The sequence below is a fragment of the Asterias amurensis genome, chromosome 6 (genome assembly GCF_032118995.1).
Source record: "Asterias amurensis chromosome 6, ASM3211899v1".
In the NCBI taxonomy this organism is placed as follows: domain Eukaryota; kingdom Metazoa; phylum Echinodermata; class Asteroidea; order Forcipulatida; family Asteriidae; genus Asterias; species Asterias amurensis.
The window spans coordinates 11,413,378-11,431,262 of record NC_092653.1 but is presented as its reverse complement, the minus strand read 5'-3'; the positions used below and the strand labels follow the sequence as shown (position 1 = coordinate 11,431,262).

Here is a 17,885-nt window from a genome sequence, read left to right as displayed (position 1 = left end):
GAAATCGTTTATGGTATTTTTTATGTCAACATCAGGAAAAGGATTTTCATGTACTTTTTAACATGACTAATAAAAAATATGGAATTGAATTGAATATTGAATTGATATTGAATGGTCGTTCTTTTCTAGTCTGGCTTTGACACGTTACATAAGCTCATCCCAGCCCTGAGTCAGAACCCAAACGCTAAGGTCAGCAAAGCATCTATGCTACAGAAAGGTAGGTTTGACACATGGAGTTATACATAAGAACTAGAGGGCGCACTGGCCTATATACGCGCTCCGGCATGCGCGCAAGCGACCATTTCTAAGTTGACAAAACGGGCATCCCACAGCGTGTGGTTGTGCAGCCATTTTGTAAGTTGAACAAAACAGCGTCGCGTAGTGTTCAATAAACACAAACTCCAACGTGTGTTTCATATTCAGTGCGCGTACTTAATGGCGCTATGTCTCCTTGCGATTCCGTGCGCCCTCTACTTCTTATATATAACTCTATGGTTTGACAATAGACTTTTATCATGCTGCCTCCATCTTAGTCATGTTGGTCGTATTGAATAACATTAATTAATGCTTATAATCATTTTGAAAAATAGGAACTAGACTATTTAGTTGGTAACATTGATATCAATGAGTGAAGATGGCCGCACCGTGATAAAGCTCTATAGACTGTGCAAATCTTGTACGTATTGAAACTTGCCGGACCAAGTCCCAACCATATTGAGTTTTACTTGGGTGTTATTCTGTTTCTTCAAGTGCTGAAGTTCAATATTATTCAAAAAAAAATAAAAAATTGTGTTATATTGGTGGAAAAATAAAAAACCAACAACAAAAAAACAACAGTATGACTTGACCTCCTCTATTTCCATTTACTTGTTATGGTAGAAAGGTCTGGGGGCTTTTTGTTCGAAAAAAAAAACACAAGTGCCACAGATTGGTAGAAAACTTCTCTTAAAATATAACTTGCTGAGGTGCTGTATCGTTATGAGAAATGAGTAAAACAATTTCCATTATTTTTGAGTGTATTTACAAGTATTTAAAAAATAAAGTTAAACAATGTGTGTTTTTTTTTACCTAGGAATTGAGTACCTGAAGAAGGTTCAAGCAGAGCGAGCTAAAGTAAAGGAAGAGATCGATGTCCTGCAACAGCAGATCAATAGACTACAGGCATCAATTAAGTAAGCACCCAAAGTAAACTAGGCCAAATTTCATAGAGCCGCTCAAGCAAATTTTTTGATTGGCAGAAATGAGGATACCAGTCGAAAATGTGAGATGGTAGTTTTGGTGGTAGCCTTATTCTGGGGCCAATTTCATAGAACTGCTTAAGCAAAAAATTTGCTTTAGCACGAAAATAGCTCACCTATTTTACACATGTTACTGGCCACAATTTCATGCAATATACATTGCTTGTGACTGGTATTTAGCTGTTGTTCACTTAGCATAACAATTGAATGGAGTCTTGGCCAGTAATCTGATTTTACTAAGCAAGGATTTTTGTGCTTAAGCAAAATTTTGTGCTTAAGCAGCTCTATGAAATTGGGCCCTGGTCAGCATAAGTTGTTTGTGCTTAGTTACTTATTGTGCTTATAAAGCCATTATACACTTTCGGAACAGAGTAAAAATACTGCTTGACAAATTTCATGCATAATAATAAATAATAATTATAAAAGACTTGTAATGTGCACATATCCACCCTGCTGGGTTTTCAAGGCGCAGTAAAAAAAAAGTGAAAGAAAAACAGACACAACAAAATTGTAAACCTGTGACATAAAAAAAGTGGTACAAAGACAAGATCCAAGATCAAATGGTAGAGACTTCCAGATGCGTGGCGCAACTGAAGAAAAAGACCTGTCACCCCAGGAGTGTCGAGACTTGGGTTCAATGAGGAGAAGCACGGAACTTGATCAAAGATTCCATGATGGAGTGTATATTGAAGTAGTTCAGAAATATAGTGGGGAGCCTTTCTGTTAATTGCTTTGTGGCAATGAGCATCAGCTTGAAGATGATTCGATGATAGACAGGGAGCCAGTATAGTTGCTGAGCAAATATTGAGTTGGGCACCAGTCACCCAATGCACATAAATGCTATTTTGGCTGGTAAACCGCTTTTGCTAAGCAAGCCTCTAATGGTGCTTAGCAAACTGATGCTGTGCTTACTGGCTTTATGAAATATGCCTTGATGTCTAGACCTTTAGAGAATTTCTCTGCAAAAGAGACGTAACAGAGATGAACCATACACTCAGACACATGTGTTAGATCAAGGATTTCTCTTTGTCTTGTTGTTTATACCTCAATTTCTTGTGATAATTATTTTTCTCTTTGTTTTCGCAGTGAGAGTCAGAACCAGCTACCAGCGAGTGGTGTGACGTTGTCACAGCAACGATCAGATCACATGAGAGACGTCTTTGATGACTATGTCAGAGAGAGGACAAAACACAACTGGAAATTCTGGATTGTATCCTCTTTTTTTTTGCTCGCGAATGCTATCAAGACGAAAGACAAAATGTGGGCGTTTTTTACCGAGATGAATCATAACTCATGACTGTACCAAGCTATTTTGAAACATTTCAGAAATTGTCTCAAAAGCAGAAAATTTACTTAAAGGCAGTGGACACTATTCGTAATTACTTATTCCTAGCACAAAACTGAACTTGGTAACGAGTAATTGGGAGAGGTTGATAGTATAAAACATTGTGAGAAACAGCTCTCTCTGAAGTGCCGTAGTTTTTGAGAAAGAAGTAATTTTCCATGAATTTGATTTCAAGACCTCAAGTTAAGAATTTGAGGTCTCGAAATCAAGCACCAGAAAGCACACAACTTTGTGTGACAAGGGTGTTTTTTCTTTCATTATTATGTCACAACTTCGACGACCAATTGAGCTCAAGTTTTCACAGGTTAGTTATTTTATGCATATGTTGAGATATACCAAGTGAGAAGACTGGTCTTTGACAATTACCAATAGTGTCCAGTGTCTTTAAAGAATGCTGAGCTTAAATGGAAAGTATACCTTTGGTTTTTGGAACCGTTTGATTGTTTTAATCCTATATAAAATTTAGATATATAAAATAAAACTAACCTGTGAACATTTCATTTCAAAAGGTGCTCATGTTTTTGGGATATTGCAGTGAGGCAGGAAGAACAATCCGTAGTTGGTTGGAATACAAAATATGAGAGACATTACTGTCTGTAAGATTTCTAAGAATCAAATTTTGGGGAATAAAAACTGATATATTCTTCCTTAAAGAGAGTGGACACTATTGGTAAGTGTCAAAGACCAGTCTTCTCACTTTGTGTATCTCAACATATGCACAGAATAACAAACCTGTGAAAAATTTGAGCTCAATTGGTCGTCGAAGTTGTGAGATAATAATGAAAGGAAAAACACCCTTTTCACACGAATTTGTGTGCATTTAGATTGTTGATTTCGAGATCTCAAATTCTAAATCTGAGGTCTCGAAATCAAATTCGTGGAAAATTACTTCTTTCTCAAAAACTAGGGCACTTCAGAGGGAGCCATTTCTCACAATGATTTATACTATCAACCTCTCCCAATTACTTGTTACCAAGTTAAGTTTTATGCTAATAATCATTTTGAGTAATTACCAATAGTGTCCACTGCCTTTAACCAAAGTGAAAAGATTCTTAAAATGCTTTATACTATCGCAAAGCTGCTGTAGCTTTTATTGGCATAACTTTAAAGGGTGATTCCCAAACATATACCTTTCCAATTAAAGGTAGGGCCATCAATTTTTGTTTGTCAACTCAAGAAGTTTTATGAAACCAATGCTCAAATCCTGAATCCATGAAAATGCTTGTTGATGAAAAAGAAAATTTTTGTTTGTCAACTCAAGAAGTTTTATGAAACCAATGCTCAAATCCTGAATCCATGAAAATGCTTGTTGATGAAAAAGAAAAAAAAAGTTTTTTTAAGGGCAGAAATTAGGTAACAAGATCGTCCAAAAAGGAACTTCACCTCATGGGTGCATTATTAAGTACACAGTAGCAAACTTTCAGGCGATCCAAAATTTTGGTTGACTCGTCCGGCCGGCGAGTGAAAAAGAAAGTTGAGGGAAACCCCTAGGTAGGGTTATCGTTTTGTTTTCATCAAGACATTGCAGATTTATTTATCCTTAACTCATCGGTATTAACAGTTCAGCATTATCATCCGCCCTTTATTTGAATCCTACAATACGTCTGTCTCGACCACAAACACTGAAGAGCTGTGCAGAACAGTCATCTCATGGCTGGACCAATACTGCTCCCTTCCAGCTTTAAGACCGAGTAAGTCTCACCACTAGGGCGTCGATCACAATTATCAACACTTAAGCGCACAAAGATTGACAAACCATACAATCTTTAATACCCCCCTTTCCTCCCCCTAAAAGTGTACCAAGAAATTTTGTTCAACAGATTATTCTACACAGAGATACTTGAATGTGAATTGCATGCAAACCTTGTTTACATGTATTTGGAGCACAGGTTTAAGAAATATAGGCATGTACATCTTAAACCAGATGTATACAGGCAATAAGTGACCTCAGTTTTCAATATACCATGTTTTTCTTGTTATGATACTATCCTTCATTTTTGAAAAAATATCTTGAGCAACGACAAATTTACTTAAGGGGGAATTCATTATGAAACCTCCAGATTTGCGAGCTATCCACTAGCCTTATGATGGCCGTCTCCCTATTTTGACTGTATATCTGTTCGGGGTGCAAGTCAAAAGCCGCACAACCCAAGTTATTTTTTTTAATTTAACCCAGTCAGTGTCTCTTGTAAATGTATTGATTTCTGTTATATGGCATTATTTCTTCAGACATTTTCACCGGAAAAGGGTATTTTAAAAAATAAATGTCTTTCTGAATATCTAGAAATGTGGGAACAAGATTTGATGCAATGGAAGGTGTCAGAAGTTAAAAAACTAAATTTTTAATTTATTTATTTGGTATGGTTTGCACCTGCCGTTTGCGCCACTTATCGTTTTCTTGAGGCTCAATGTGACTCGGTTTTTTCTATCTGACAGCTGTGTTGTCTTCCCTGACGGTGCTGATCCGCACAACGTCATTTCTGACTGATCCAGCAGAGGTACCTCGTCAGGCTGCAGAGGCTGTCAACAAAAAATCAGAAGGAGGCAGTGAGACCGAGATCTAGATCAGCACCAGACGCCACTCACTGGCTCCAGTCCGAGATTATTGTCAGCTTGGACGCTTGCAGGTGCCAGTCCATTAGTACTGCAAGTTTGGAGACTTAACCTAGCCCCCCCCCCCCCCCCCCCAACAAGTCTGGAAGTGGTAGTGGTGCAAATATTATGGAGACAAACTTGTGGTTTTGGTTGCCCGATCTTCAAAAGCCGTAATTAATTTGGCAAGCTACCATTGTTCCATTGATGGAAACACTTGTGTGATCCAATTTGCCAAGCCATTGAGGTCTAGGAAGTGTTAGTTGTGCAACTGTCTTGGAGAAAAACTAATGGAATTTTTAGTTCCCATTCTTTGAAAGTCACCATTAATTTGGCAGGCTCCAATCATGGCACTTATGGAATTGCTTGTGTGCTAGGATATCTAGTAAGTGTTAGTGGTGCAATTCTCTTGGAAAAAAAACTCATGGAATTATGCGCCACAATCTTCAAAAGTCATTTATTTGCAAGCTCCCATCATGGCATTGATGGAAACGCTTGTGTGATCTGATTTGCCAAGCCATTGAAGTCTACGAAGTGTTAGTGGTGCGACTATCTTGGAGGAAAACTCATGGAATTAAGCGCCACAGTCTTCAAAAATCATTCATTTGGCAAGCTTGTATCATGCCTTTTATGGAAACGCTTGTGTGCCCTGATTTGTTCATTGCTTCTCAATATTATGAAATGCCAAAACAGAGGCTTACTGTGAATGGGCTGTTCACCATCTTACGTACTGTGTTGTCGTTATCCTGGAGCTACGGGGAACCCAACAAATTGGCAGGACGGAGGAGTTTTGACACGTGGATGAGTCTTCTAATATCCTATTTAACAAACAATTACCCAGGTCTCTATAAACAGCAGAAGGACAGTCAACTTTTGAAAAGTTTTTCAACGATTTATTTTCTTTGTTCATTTTCTAACGTGTGTGTGTCTTGCGTAACTTAGTGACTAGTTTTTGACAATTGTTGCGTCTTCTTGAAGTTGGGAAGCTACTAATACTACTTAAGAACTATATTTTTGAACTTGTCTGTCGGTTGTAAGTAATTACGAAAGATACTATTGTTTACTGAGACTGTGACCGCATAAGAAGGTGTAAGAGTGGTTTTCAGAAATGCATTGATTCCAGTTCTCTTGTTAACGGCAGTTGTGTCATCAAACTAAAGCCCAGTTCATACTTCCTGCGAATGCAAATACGAAACAAATTTTGAGTCGCAGTGAATGTTTCGCAGGAGTTCAGCACGATTTAATTTATGCAAATTATTCGTTGCGAATAAGTGACGTCAAAATACGTATCGCATTTGCACTTGCAGGAAGTATTAACCAGGCTTTACTACAAAACAATCCCATAAAGCTGAAAAGCAGAAATAATCAAAAACTGCTAAACAAAACTTAGCAGGGAACCAGTCATAAACAACGTACTTTTTATTGTATTCTGGCTGGTAACCCAAGCAAGGTTTTGCTGTGCTAAGCAATTTTTTTGTGCTTTAAAAACTTTATGAAATTGTTCAGGTGGTTTCAAGTCACATGTTTTTCAAAGAGGATTTACTTAAATTTTTGTCACATCATCCCCACAGTCTATGTTGATGGGGATTTTTCTTTTTCATCACACAATTTGCAATTTTCGGGATCTATGTATTTTTTTAAGAAACATTATTTAGTATTCGACTGTTAATTTAAATTGTGTTATTTTCTTGGCTAATCTAGGCCTTATTCTTGAGGATGTTGAAGCAAAATCTTACAAGTTAGCTTAGTAGAACCAGTGTACCAGTCACTGTCTGGATGTTTTTGGCTGGTCACCCCGACTCATTTCTTGATGCACGTCACACTAAGCATGGTTAGCTTGACACAATAAAGTTGTACATACAAAATTCAATGTATTTATCTTAATATTCATGTTAATATTTGTTGCTTCTTTTTGAAACGAAAATGCTGACTTTTGTAAGTTGAACTTCCACAATATTTTTGATTTGATACACCACCAGTCCGAAATGGAAGTATTATCATTTTTTCATTTTTTCAACTGTAAAAAAAAAACTCTGAAAAAGTATTTAAAAATTAACTTTGAGACAACTTTTCGGGTCTTTGACATTTTGTCTCCAAGGGGCCAATTTCATAGGGCTGCTTAATGGTGCTATGTCAGATTTTTGGCCCAAACATTAAGAAAAATATTTTTTTGAGTGAATGGTATTTCAGAGAGTATCACCCGCTCTAACGATTTATGTTTTTAACTTTTACTTGGTCAGGAACCATGACAAAAATTTAAAACGTTTCTTATAAAACACATAATAATTGGTCACGTGATATATTGTCAGGATCCAGACAAAAACTAATTTTGAGCACTTTATTTTACTGCTACTAATAATTGACAGACTTTTTCAAGCAATGGCTCAAATGAAAGCTTGTAACTTTCTCGACCCCCATCAAAATACCTATTGAATTTTAAATCAAAATTTTGGGGTCAAATCGGCCAAAAATCTGACATATGCTGATTGCAGACAAAATTAGCTTAAAGCCTCAACGTATTGCACAGGTTGGCAAGAAGAAAGAAGGCTAACTTCAAGCTCAACATGGAATTGCTTTTTTATGTATGTCATTTATTTTCATACTGCCAGCACTAGAAGGTTGGCATGCGCTATGGAATGGAAACTCACGCAGTGAGCACAACATTGGTCGTTAAGCAGCTATGTGAATTTAATTTTTTTATTTTTGTCATGTATTTTATTGCCAGGAATTGTATTTAAGGGTAAACTATTAAATGCAAAATAAGCTTATGGGATATATATGTATGATACCAGGGACTGCTTTTAACAAAGCTGCTTAAGTAAAAAATTGCTAAGAACAAAATTATCTGCTTAGCAACACTAAGCGAGGCACCAGTCTGAGACGGTATGTGACAACACATTTCTTTGGGTAACCATGTTCTGGTAAGCATGATTTTGTTGTGCTTGACTTTTTTATGTGCTTAAGCAGCTCTTTCAAATTGGACCTAGGATTTATAATGGCTGTCGGTTATTGTGCTATGGTTATTATTAAGAGCAGGGAACAAAGAAGTCGGAAGACTAGGCAGGGATGCATCCTCTGGAAAATGAAATCACTCAATATTGAAGGAGAAATTAACCGACACGAAAAGAGAAGTTATATACTCAAGCCTGGTTCATACTCTCTATGAATGCTAATGCGAAGCGGATTTGACGTGAATTTGATGTCACAACCATCCTTTCGCAGCGATATTTGCAAGTGAGTTGAGCAGAGTTGAACTGCTGCGAATTATTCGTTGTGAATTTGTGACGTCAACATTTGTATCGTTTCGCATTCGCAGGAAGTATGAACCGGCTTTATGGTTTTATTATAGGAAACTAAACCTTAATTAAGCTCTTCACATCAGGCATGGTTTCATAGTGCTGATTCAGCATGAAATGTTGATGAAATAATTTTCTGCGGATCCAAAATGGGTAGGATAGCTGTGTAAAGAATGTGCACGCTGCAACAGAGTCCATGGTGTTTTGTACACCCGAGGGGGGTAATGGACTGCTCCAGCTTTCCACTAAGCTCCGCACGTGAGCAAGAGACGTGTACGAACACTCCCAATGTCATTCTGCTCGATTCTGCCGCGCGTGCCAAATATATGCGACGCATGACCGAGTTTGTCCGACCACAATTATTGCTGTGATTGGTCAAATGGGTGAACGCGCACAGTTTGATTGATAGGCCGGATCGGTCCATTGACACCAAAGCGGAGGGTGCCATTTGCCCCTCTCGGGTAAACCCATAGACCATATGCAACAGTTGTTTTTTTATACCATGGCGACAATATTGCAGGAGGAAACAAACATTACATGGGTGAATTATGTGCAATGAGATCAGATGATATAAACACGGTGGCAAACATAAACAACAAAGGCGCCGCTTTTTTTTCTCAAAAATTTTGCTTCACTATCATGTTGCCTAGTACCAGCATAAATACAACCTCATACCTAGAATAAAGACAATGTGTTAACATGCTGAAACCACAAAACCTGAACCATAAGGTTTTGTTGTGTTAAAAACGCAGGACAGTGCGTGGGTAGGAAAGGAAATGATATTTTAAAGGTTTGTATCTGTCAGTTTGTAAAAGTAAAAAGATTTTTTTTTTCACAATGGTGTTTATCTTCTTCAAATTGCTTATCACCACAGATGGCCTTCTGCAATATATTATGACATTTCCTTTCAATTGACTGAAATAATATGATGGTCCGTTCAAATATTTTGATATAATTGACTCTTTGATTGTTAACTTCTCAGGAAAACAACCCGATTATTACTCGAGACTTTGTTTTATAGAAGAACGAGTGTGGGCTGAAAATCCTCTGTGCTGACACTTTTTTTGTTTAGAATGTTTTTTTTTGTAGTCGAGACATTAGGATGCCTTTTTTAGATTTAAAAAAAGGATGCCCCAAGATTGGTAAAGCCACTGAAGGGGGCCATACTGTTCTCCAAATCATATTCCAAGTTTGGTTCCTCCTCCTTTGAGTTCAAGTCCTCACTGCCAATTTTATAGCTCTGCTTATCATGAGTGGAAAATGGCGCTTACAGCAGCAGAGAAATCTGCTGAGTGTATTGCACTGGTGAGCAATTTTAGTGTGTGCACACACACAGTGTAGTGGACAATGACCTTAGCAACACCTGGCCCCTCAACAACAGTCTGGTTCCTCCTCCTTCGAGTCTGAGAGCAGACTCAAGTCCTCTAGCATTGCCAATTTTATAAAGAAAAATGGCGCTTACAGCAGCAGAGAAATCTGCTGAGTGTATTGCACTGGTGAGCAATTTTAGTGTGTGCACACACACAGTGTAGTGGACAATGACCTTAGCAACACCTGGCCCCTCAACAACAGTCTGGTTCCTCCTCCTTCGAGTCTGAGAGCAGACTCAAGTCCTCTAGCATTGCCAATTTTATAAAGAAAAATGGCGCTTACAGCATTGCACCGGATAGCTGTTTTGTTTGTGCACACACACGTTGTAGTGGACAACGACCATAGCAACACCCCTTAACAACGGTCATAGTCTGGATACGGCTTCATACATGATTCTGACTCCTGAAGTGGCCTAACCAACATTTATAAACCTTTATCATGGTGTGGTCATCTTGATTTTACTCCATTCCAACTCATTGTAACCAAACTGAGGTTGGACGAAATAATAGTCTGATGCCATGCGCAATGAATGTTAGCATGCATTACTGTTATAAATTGGAAACAGGGAATATGACCAAGATGGTGACAGCGTGATAAAGGTCTATCTAGTTATCTAGTTTTCAAGAAGAGCTGGGTTTACTGTTAAAATTTAATTGATTTGAGCAAGGCTCTTTTCTAATGTATATTGAAGTAAGTAAAGGCACAATAGTAAAACCATGTACATAATATCATGAAACTGTGTTTAAAATATAACTGTAATTCTGTAATTTTGTAACAAAATCTGATTTTGAAATGTAACGTGGTTTAATTGTCTTGCAGACCATACTTTCATCCTGAGCCCAATGTCATAGAGCTGCTTTTAAATTAAATTGCACAATGATTTACTGAGCCTCAAGCAATTTTGCTTACTGTAAAAGGGTTACCAGCATAAGTATCATGTTATTTTCACAGTTTGTAGCTGGTTCCCTGCTTATTTTAGCTAAGTAGAAAGTTTTCAAGCACTGTTTCTGCTTAGCAGCTCTCTGAAATTGGGCTCAGATTTTAAGTGTTTTTCGGTGACTGAAACAGCATTACAAATGTTATGCTTCAGAGTGAAAAGTTTGTTATCTTCAACTTTATGGAAATTTGCTCCTAATTTTGTTTCAACCGGTGTGGCGGTTTCAGTCTCCGGGTGTTCGCTCTTGTTCACTAGTTTGTTTTGAAGGTGAATTGGACCTTTTCCACCTTGAGGGAATGTTTTAACTGTGGAATGGCTGAAGGTACTTTTTACACACATAAGTGGTTGTGAAAGATTAACACACAAAAATAAAAACATTCAAACACATTGTAGAGTCTTCCTATGGATTACATAATGTATAATGATGTCAGAGGAATGAAGGTTGGGTACTTGCTGCATGTAGAACTGAGGCCATTTTCAAGACTACAGCTTGGGGGCTCTGACTTTGGCTCTGACTTTGGCTCAAGCTTGGTCTCTGGCTTGGGCTCTGCAGGCTTTGCCTCCAGCTTGGTCTCTGGATTGGGCTCTGGCTTGGGCTCTGCAGGCTTGGGCTCTGCAGGCTTTGCCTCCAGCCTGGGCTCAACTTTGGACTATGGCTTGGGCTCGGGCTCAAGCTCCAGCTTGGGGTCTGGCTTGTTTTCCGGCTTAAGCTCCAGCTTGGGCTCTGGCTTGGCTCCAGCTTGGGCTTCGGATTTGGCTTTGGGCTCTGGCTTGGGCTCCAGCATCGGCTCCAGCCTGGGCTTCGGATTTGGCTCCGGCTTTGGGCTCTGGCTTGGGCTCCAGCTTGGGCTCCAGCCTGGGCTTCGGATTTGGCTCCGGCTGTGGGCTCTGGCTTGGGCTCCAGCTTGGGCTCTAGCTTTGGGCTCTGGCTTGGGCTCTGGCTTGGGCTCTGGCTTGGGCTCTGGCTTGGGCTCTGGCTTGGGCTCTGGCTTGGGCTCTGTCAGTTAATTTAAAAATGTAACCTTTGCTATGGGATTTCAGTGGTTTGTGCCCAATTCGGAGTCTAAGTTAGGGGCACATTTTACATGGCTGCTTAACATAGTACACCAATGGCAAACCAGCGTTGTTCTTGCCTTTCAATGAAATAAGTAATTGTAAACACTATTGTGACAAGATTTTCATTTTGATATTGAGCTTTTTCATGCTACATAACTTTTTTTTCCTTGATTTATAATCAATGTCAGCAAATCAAGACTGAAAGGGAGGTTACATCCCTGCGTTCAGATAAAATATTTGGACCAAATGTCGGACAAAATTGTTTGTGTAGACTTTTATCATGCTGCGTCAATCCCTTTTTTTTTTTTTTTTTTGTATAACGGATGCAAATGGTCTCTCTGCACAAAAAAGCACCAGACTACTTTTTTCTTTCGAGCCTCATTTTGGATAGAATTCAATTTAATGGAAGAAGTTATACAAGATGGCTGCCCTCTGATATTGGTTAAGCCTCATTTCATTAAGCCGGAGGGTACTGGATCCGTGCAAGTATCACATGTTACTATGTATTCAAACATTTTTGGAAACCTGGTGTTCTTCACATACATTGAATTGAATTATGGAATTGAATGTAATTGAATTGAATTGGTTTAGTTTGTGTGAATTGAGCATTGATGTAGTTAAATCCATTTTGCCCGAGTCTCTGACCGTCTTGTGTTTGAGACGGGCTTTGAACCTAGGTCCAATTTCTTAAAGCCTGTAAGCACAAAATCTTGCTAAGCACAGAATGGTGTTGTTCAGCAGAAACAGGTTACTAGCCAAAATTACCTTAAGTTTGCATTGTTGTGCCCCACTCAGTTTTTGTTAAGCAAAGAATTTTGTCAAGCAGTAGTTTCTGCTTAACAGCTTTATGAAATTGTGCCCAAAGACCGACATTGAGCCCGCCAGCACTGGCATAAGCAAACGCAATCAAGTTATTATTATTCAAATGTGTTTGAGGATTGCTCAGTCGTTTTACTTGCAAATCTCATGTTAGTCTGGCTTGTGGGAAGCAACGTGTCTTTTAGACTGCGGACAGCTTATCGAGTAGTACCTAAAAGTTGGTCACGTGGTTTGGAATTTAAGAGTTGGTTTACAGACTACAGAAATTGCAGGATTTTGCCGCCTTTTTTTTTCCTTGCCAAAATGTTGTCTTTATTTTTGTTGAACATCAAATTCTTCAACCTTGTTCTGTTTAATATGATAACAATACGTTTGAAGTTCTTTTAAAATGTTACATCACCTGTGCCCAGTTTAACACTGTTGTTGGACACCGGTTGAATCTTGATTATTTTCACATGACAAGAAAGAATAGCTTTTGTAATGGAACTGTTGTAAAAATGTAAAATATCTACATAAGACTAACAATGCATGCATGGCTCACAGGCCATATCATTTTGTGAGTTTAAACGTGGGTTATTTTATTGCGAACACCATGGTATTGCAATGGAGGGGTATGCTTAAATAAATACTGATCATTTTGAACTCTGTTCTTGTTTCCGCATGCGTTTTGTTTTTATGTGAAGGTTTTTGTGTCAATTTATTACTATTATTATTATTTATTTATTCGACCAATACAAGGTACAACAAACAAGTTACAATAGCACAAGACAGAACATTAACGGGGAAAAAAACAATTATAAAAAAGCAAGAAATAAGGAAAATAAATACAGAATAAAATAATCATTGTTTAGGGCACTGGACTCCTTTTGCTAGTTGTCAAAGACTGTTTTCATAAGGTGTATCCCAACATTAGCATAAGTTAAAAAAACTGTTAACATTTTGACTCAATTGGCCAGCGAAGTTGCAAAAGCATAATGCAAGGAAAAAACACCCTTGTTGCACAAATTAATGTGTGTGCTTTCAGATGCATAAGAAAGGCTTCAGGCCTGAAGTCTTTTAATATTTTGATTGAGAAATGACCTCTTTCTCAATTTAAACTATGTTACTTTAGAGGAACTAGTTTCCCACAATGTTTTATACTATACACAGCTTACACATTGTTGGTACAAAGTTAGTTTTATGCTGACAATTACTTTGAGTAATTACCAATAGTGTTAAGTGCCTAATGAGAAACGGTCCAAACGAAATGGTGTATGGTTTATTGCGGAGGGAGGGATGTGGTATTGATGTGATATACCGTTGCTTCATTTTAGTCTCAAAGTTGACATGACTGTGATGTGAAGTTTGGCTAGGACATTTGTTTTCCTGTGTAATGACATCATAATTCTGTGGCAGGAAATAATCACTTGGTTTGTGCCAACCAAGTAATTTTATTTTGTGATACACTCAGTGCTGCCCAACCTAAATGACGGTAAAGGTTTGTAAACTAACTACAGCGCCCTCTGTTGATTAATTTAGGTATTGCTGTGTGTATCTCCACAACGGAGAATTAGAAGTGGCTTAATGACCACTGCAGTTGCTTATATGCTTTTACCTATAGAGACTAAAGGCAGAGAGAGATGCAGGTAGACATTCCAGTATTAGTGACATTTTTGATCAAGCAAAGTGAGACGATTTACGACCAAGACCAAGGTCATTTTTCATTTGTTGAATCATTTGAAAAGAGCAAGTCTTACTATTTTTAATAGTTGTAAAACCCCATGTTGATACCTTTTCTTCGGGTTCAAAAGTTGGGAATGAATAAAAAGAGAATGAAACTGTGAAATTAAAGGACTCCATCACATGTTATCCACAATATTGTGAAAACGGTGATTTTGATTCAACGTCCATACTACTTAAACAAGATTTTATTAAGAGCCTTTTCGAAACCTTGGCTTTGGCTCGGGCTTGATAGAAAACATGTAGGGAAAGTGCATGTTTTCCTAGAGCATTTTTCTTCACTTTCTATGTACAAAAGTATGGAACATTATCTGTCTTCTTTTTCGAGCCCGGTTTTTTCTTTTCATCTTTTTTTCATGATTGATTGTTACATGCCTCTATCAGTCTATAATTAATATAATAGTTTGATGTTTGAGGGCGGACCTACAAATGCAGACGGCGCTTGTTTCCCCTAGTTAGTGAGGTGCACACGCCACTGTCCATTGCGACTTCAAACTTCTGGACGGACAGATATCTTAAAGCCATTGGACACTTTCGGTAAACAGTATTAAACAAGGCCCACACTTCGTGTATCGTAACTTATATATAAAATAACTAGGCTCAATTGGTCATCGGAGTCGGGAGAAAATAATGGGGAAACCCACCCTTGTATGCGCACGTTTCGCCGTGTCATGACATGTGTTTAAAATAAATCCGTAGTTCTCAATATCGAGAACTAATACTGTTTTAATGTTTTCCCAACAAGTAAAGTATTTCATGGAGAAGTCTTTCACCGTACCTTCTAATAACCCTGTAAGTTATTTGTAAATCTGTGAACTTTTAATTTTGTTTTCTGTTCCGAAAGTGTCCAATGGCTTTAAAGGCCGTATCCGAATCAGTGGATACAGCTTCGGCTATGGCTGTAAGAACGTGGCTAAAGGATATCCTATACATCAACGCATGATGACGCGGCGTAGCCGTATAGCTGTTGCCACGCCAATAAGTCATTTGCGTGTTAGAAGTGAATATTGTCTGGTACAATGACGTGCTTTACCACAAGTTGTCACTTAAATTTTAATTCAACAGACTATAAAGACACATGATTCGGGGCAAGCTTTTGTATAGTAACCTCCAGGGCCAAATTTCATAGAGCTGTTAAGCACAAAAATTTGCTGAACATGAAATTTCTTTCGATAAAAACAGGATTACCAACCAAATGTCCATTTGTTATATGTTGCTTTTTAACTGGTATTCAGCATGATGATGGTGTTTGCGTCCTTGTCCTGAAAATTGCGTGGAAATTTGGTTGGCATTCCTGTTTTTATCAAGGGAGAAATTTCATGCTAAGCAATATTTTGCGCTTATCAGCGCTATTAAATTGAGCCCAGATGAGCAGATCCTGGTATCATTGTGCCATACACCTTCGAAATCATTTAAAAAGGTGTATGGGTGTTCAGCGTCTCTTATACGTACATGTAACTATGCTTGCCCCAAATCATGCGACATGGCAAAATGTCTCTATAGTCTGGGGAATTTAAACGAGGTGACCTGTAATCAAGCACGTCATTTGTCTCTATAATCTGTGGAATTCAAACTTAAGAGGTGACTTGTGCTCAAGCACGTCATTGTACCAGACAACATTCAAACGTTACACGAAAATGGCTTATTCGGTCTCTGTGTACTTTTTATATCGGTGGAAATCAGTTGATAGACAGCCCCGTGAGACTTATGCGGGCACCCTTCCTCAAGCACACCGTCCATGAATGTACTCTTAGCAGCTTCTCTAGACATGCTGAAAGGTCTCAAGGCTTCATTAAGGTTCCTGTTATATAACTAGTTTTATACACCTGTTATAAATACACACTCTTTCTCTCTCTCTCTCTCTCTCTCTGATGTCTTTCTTTTTCAATGTAGTGGTTTGTTCTATGTGCATTACGAATGTTATTATATTTTATTACATGCGTCTCTGGAGGTCGCATGGTTCTACAAACTGTCGAGTATAACAAATTGTATCTAAATGGTTTTCTCTCTATATATCTTTCCTTTTAAATGTAATGGCATTGTTTAGGGAAATTTTAAGAATTGTAGTTTGTATTTTAATTTGAATGAAATAAGCTTCGAACTGTTCCCAAAATTAATTTTAAATAAACAACTCAATTAAACTCAAGAGGCTCCTGTGTGCGCTATTTATACATGTTTTGTAATAATTCATTATAAATAGACTACGCCACAGCTGGCCTGGTTGTATAAGCTAGAGTTGACACTCTATTATACGAAAGAAGAGATACATTTTAAAAATGTATTTGTATTAAAATTACTAATGGGCCATATTGTTTTCATATATGTCATCAGGTTTTATACATCAAGTCAGTAAAAAAACTGTCTGTTGTTGGGTTTACCATCTGTCAGAGAAACGTACACGCGTTCCCGGGTCAGAGTGACTGAGTACCAATGCAATCTGGAAAAAAATAAACGTTGCCACCCTTTCAAATCGAGAGCCACTTTGACATTCTGACAACTCTGGGCGAGTAGCAGCTATTGTTACGCAAATTGTTCAGTTAAAGGAACACGTTGCCTTGGATCGGTCGAGTTGGTCTTTGAAAAGCGTCCTGTAACCGTTTGTTATAAAAATTGATATGGTTAGAAAGATGTTGTAAAAGTAGAATACAATGATCTACACAAATATGCCTCGAAATTGCGTGGTTTTCGTATTACCTCGTCGACAAACACGGTCGGCCATTTATGGGAGTCAGAACTTTGACTCCCATAAATGGCCGACCGTGTTAGTTCGCGACGTGAAAGGAAAACCGTGCAATTTTGAGTGATACTTGTGTGGATCATTATATTCTACTTTTACAACATCTTTCTAACCATATGCATTTCATAACAAACGGTCTCAAACGCTTTTCATAGACCAACCCGTCCGATCCAAGGCAACGTGTTCCTTTAAGCAAATCAATAGGTAAAATTCAATACGTAAATACACAAAAGATAAAGTTTGCACACTAATATGCCCAGGTTATTATCATGGTCACCAAAGTTGGCCATGGTACAGAGCAGGGCAGACAAAAACAAAAATATACGCAAGACATAACACCGAGAAAACAGCAAATGAACAACAAAAAATAACTTCTAATATAAGAACAATAACTACAGTCGCAGGTGAGTTTCTGGTCAGTATACCCCCAAGATGGTAGCTACAAAGAATGGCAATTTTACTAAGATAACTTCTTGATAGACTTAGGAGCTGTAGACTGGTGAATAAACAGACTCGAATATCTGCGAGTTATACCTTGCCGAATTCTACCTCCATGGTGAGACAGACAAAAACCCACAACCGGCCAGTTCCGCCCCCCCCCCCCAAAGAAAATGTACCTACACAGATTCTCTAAAGAATTCCTGGGATTCCCAAGCACACAATGAAGACACAATAGAAGGGGGTTACACCATGCCCTACATCAAGCACTTAGTATTTAGTCGGTATCGGCCTACATCCTGTGGCGGCCTTACACTTTCGAACTTAATACAGTGAG

General features: G+C 38.3%; 1 protein-coding gene across 1 annotated transcript in view; it reads left to right on the top strand.

The window, feature by feature from the left end:
- The window catches only part of LOC139938208 (MLX-interacting protein-like), a 39,245-nt gene extending 34,084 nt beyond the window's left edge, over positions 1 to 5,161 (top strand). The window contains exons 13-17 of the mRNA XM_071933610.1: positions 130 to 217; positions 1,073 to 1,172; positions 2,325 to 2,448; positions 4,145 to 4,274; positions 5,020 to 5,161. Coding sequence (XP_071789711.1) covers positions 130 to 217; positions 1,073 to 1,172; positions 2,325 to 2,448; positions 4,145 to 4,274; positions 5,020 to 5,147 — 570 coding nt within the window. The 3' untranslated portion in view covers positions 5,148 to 5,161. The remainder of the gene's footprint in view (positions 1 to 129; positions 218 to 1,072; positions 1,173 to 2,324; positions 2,449 to 4,144; positions 4,275 to 5,019) is intronic.
- Positions 5,162 to 17,885: the final 12,724 nt, after the last annotated feature.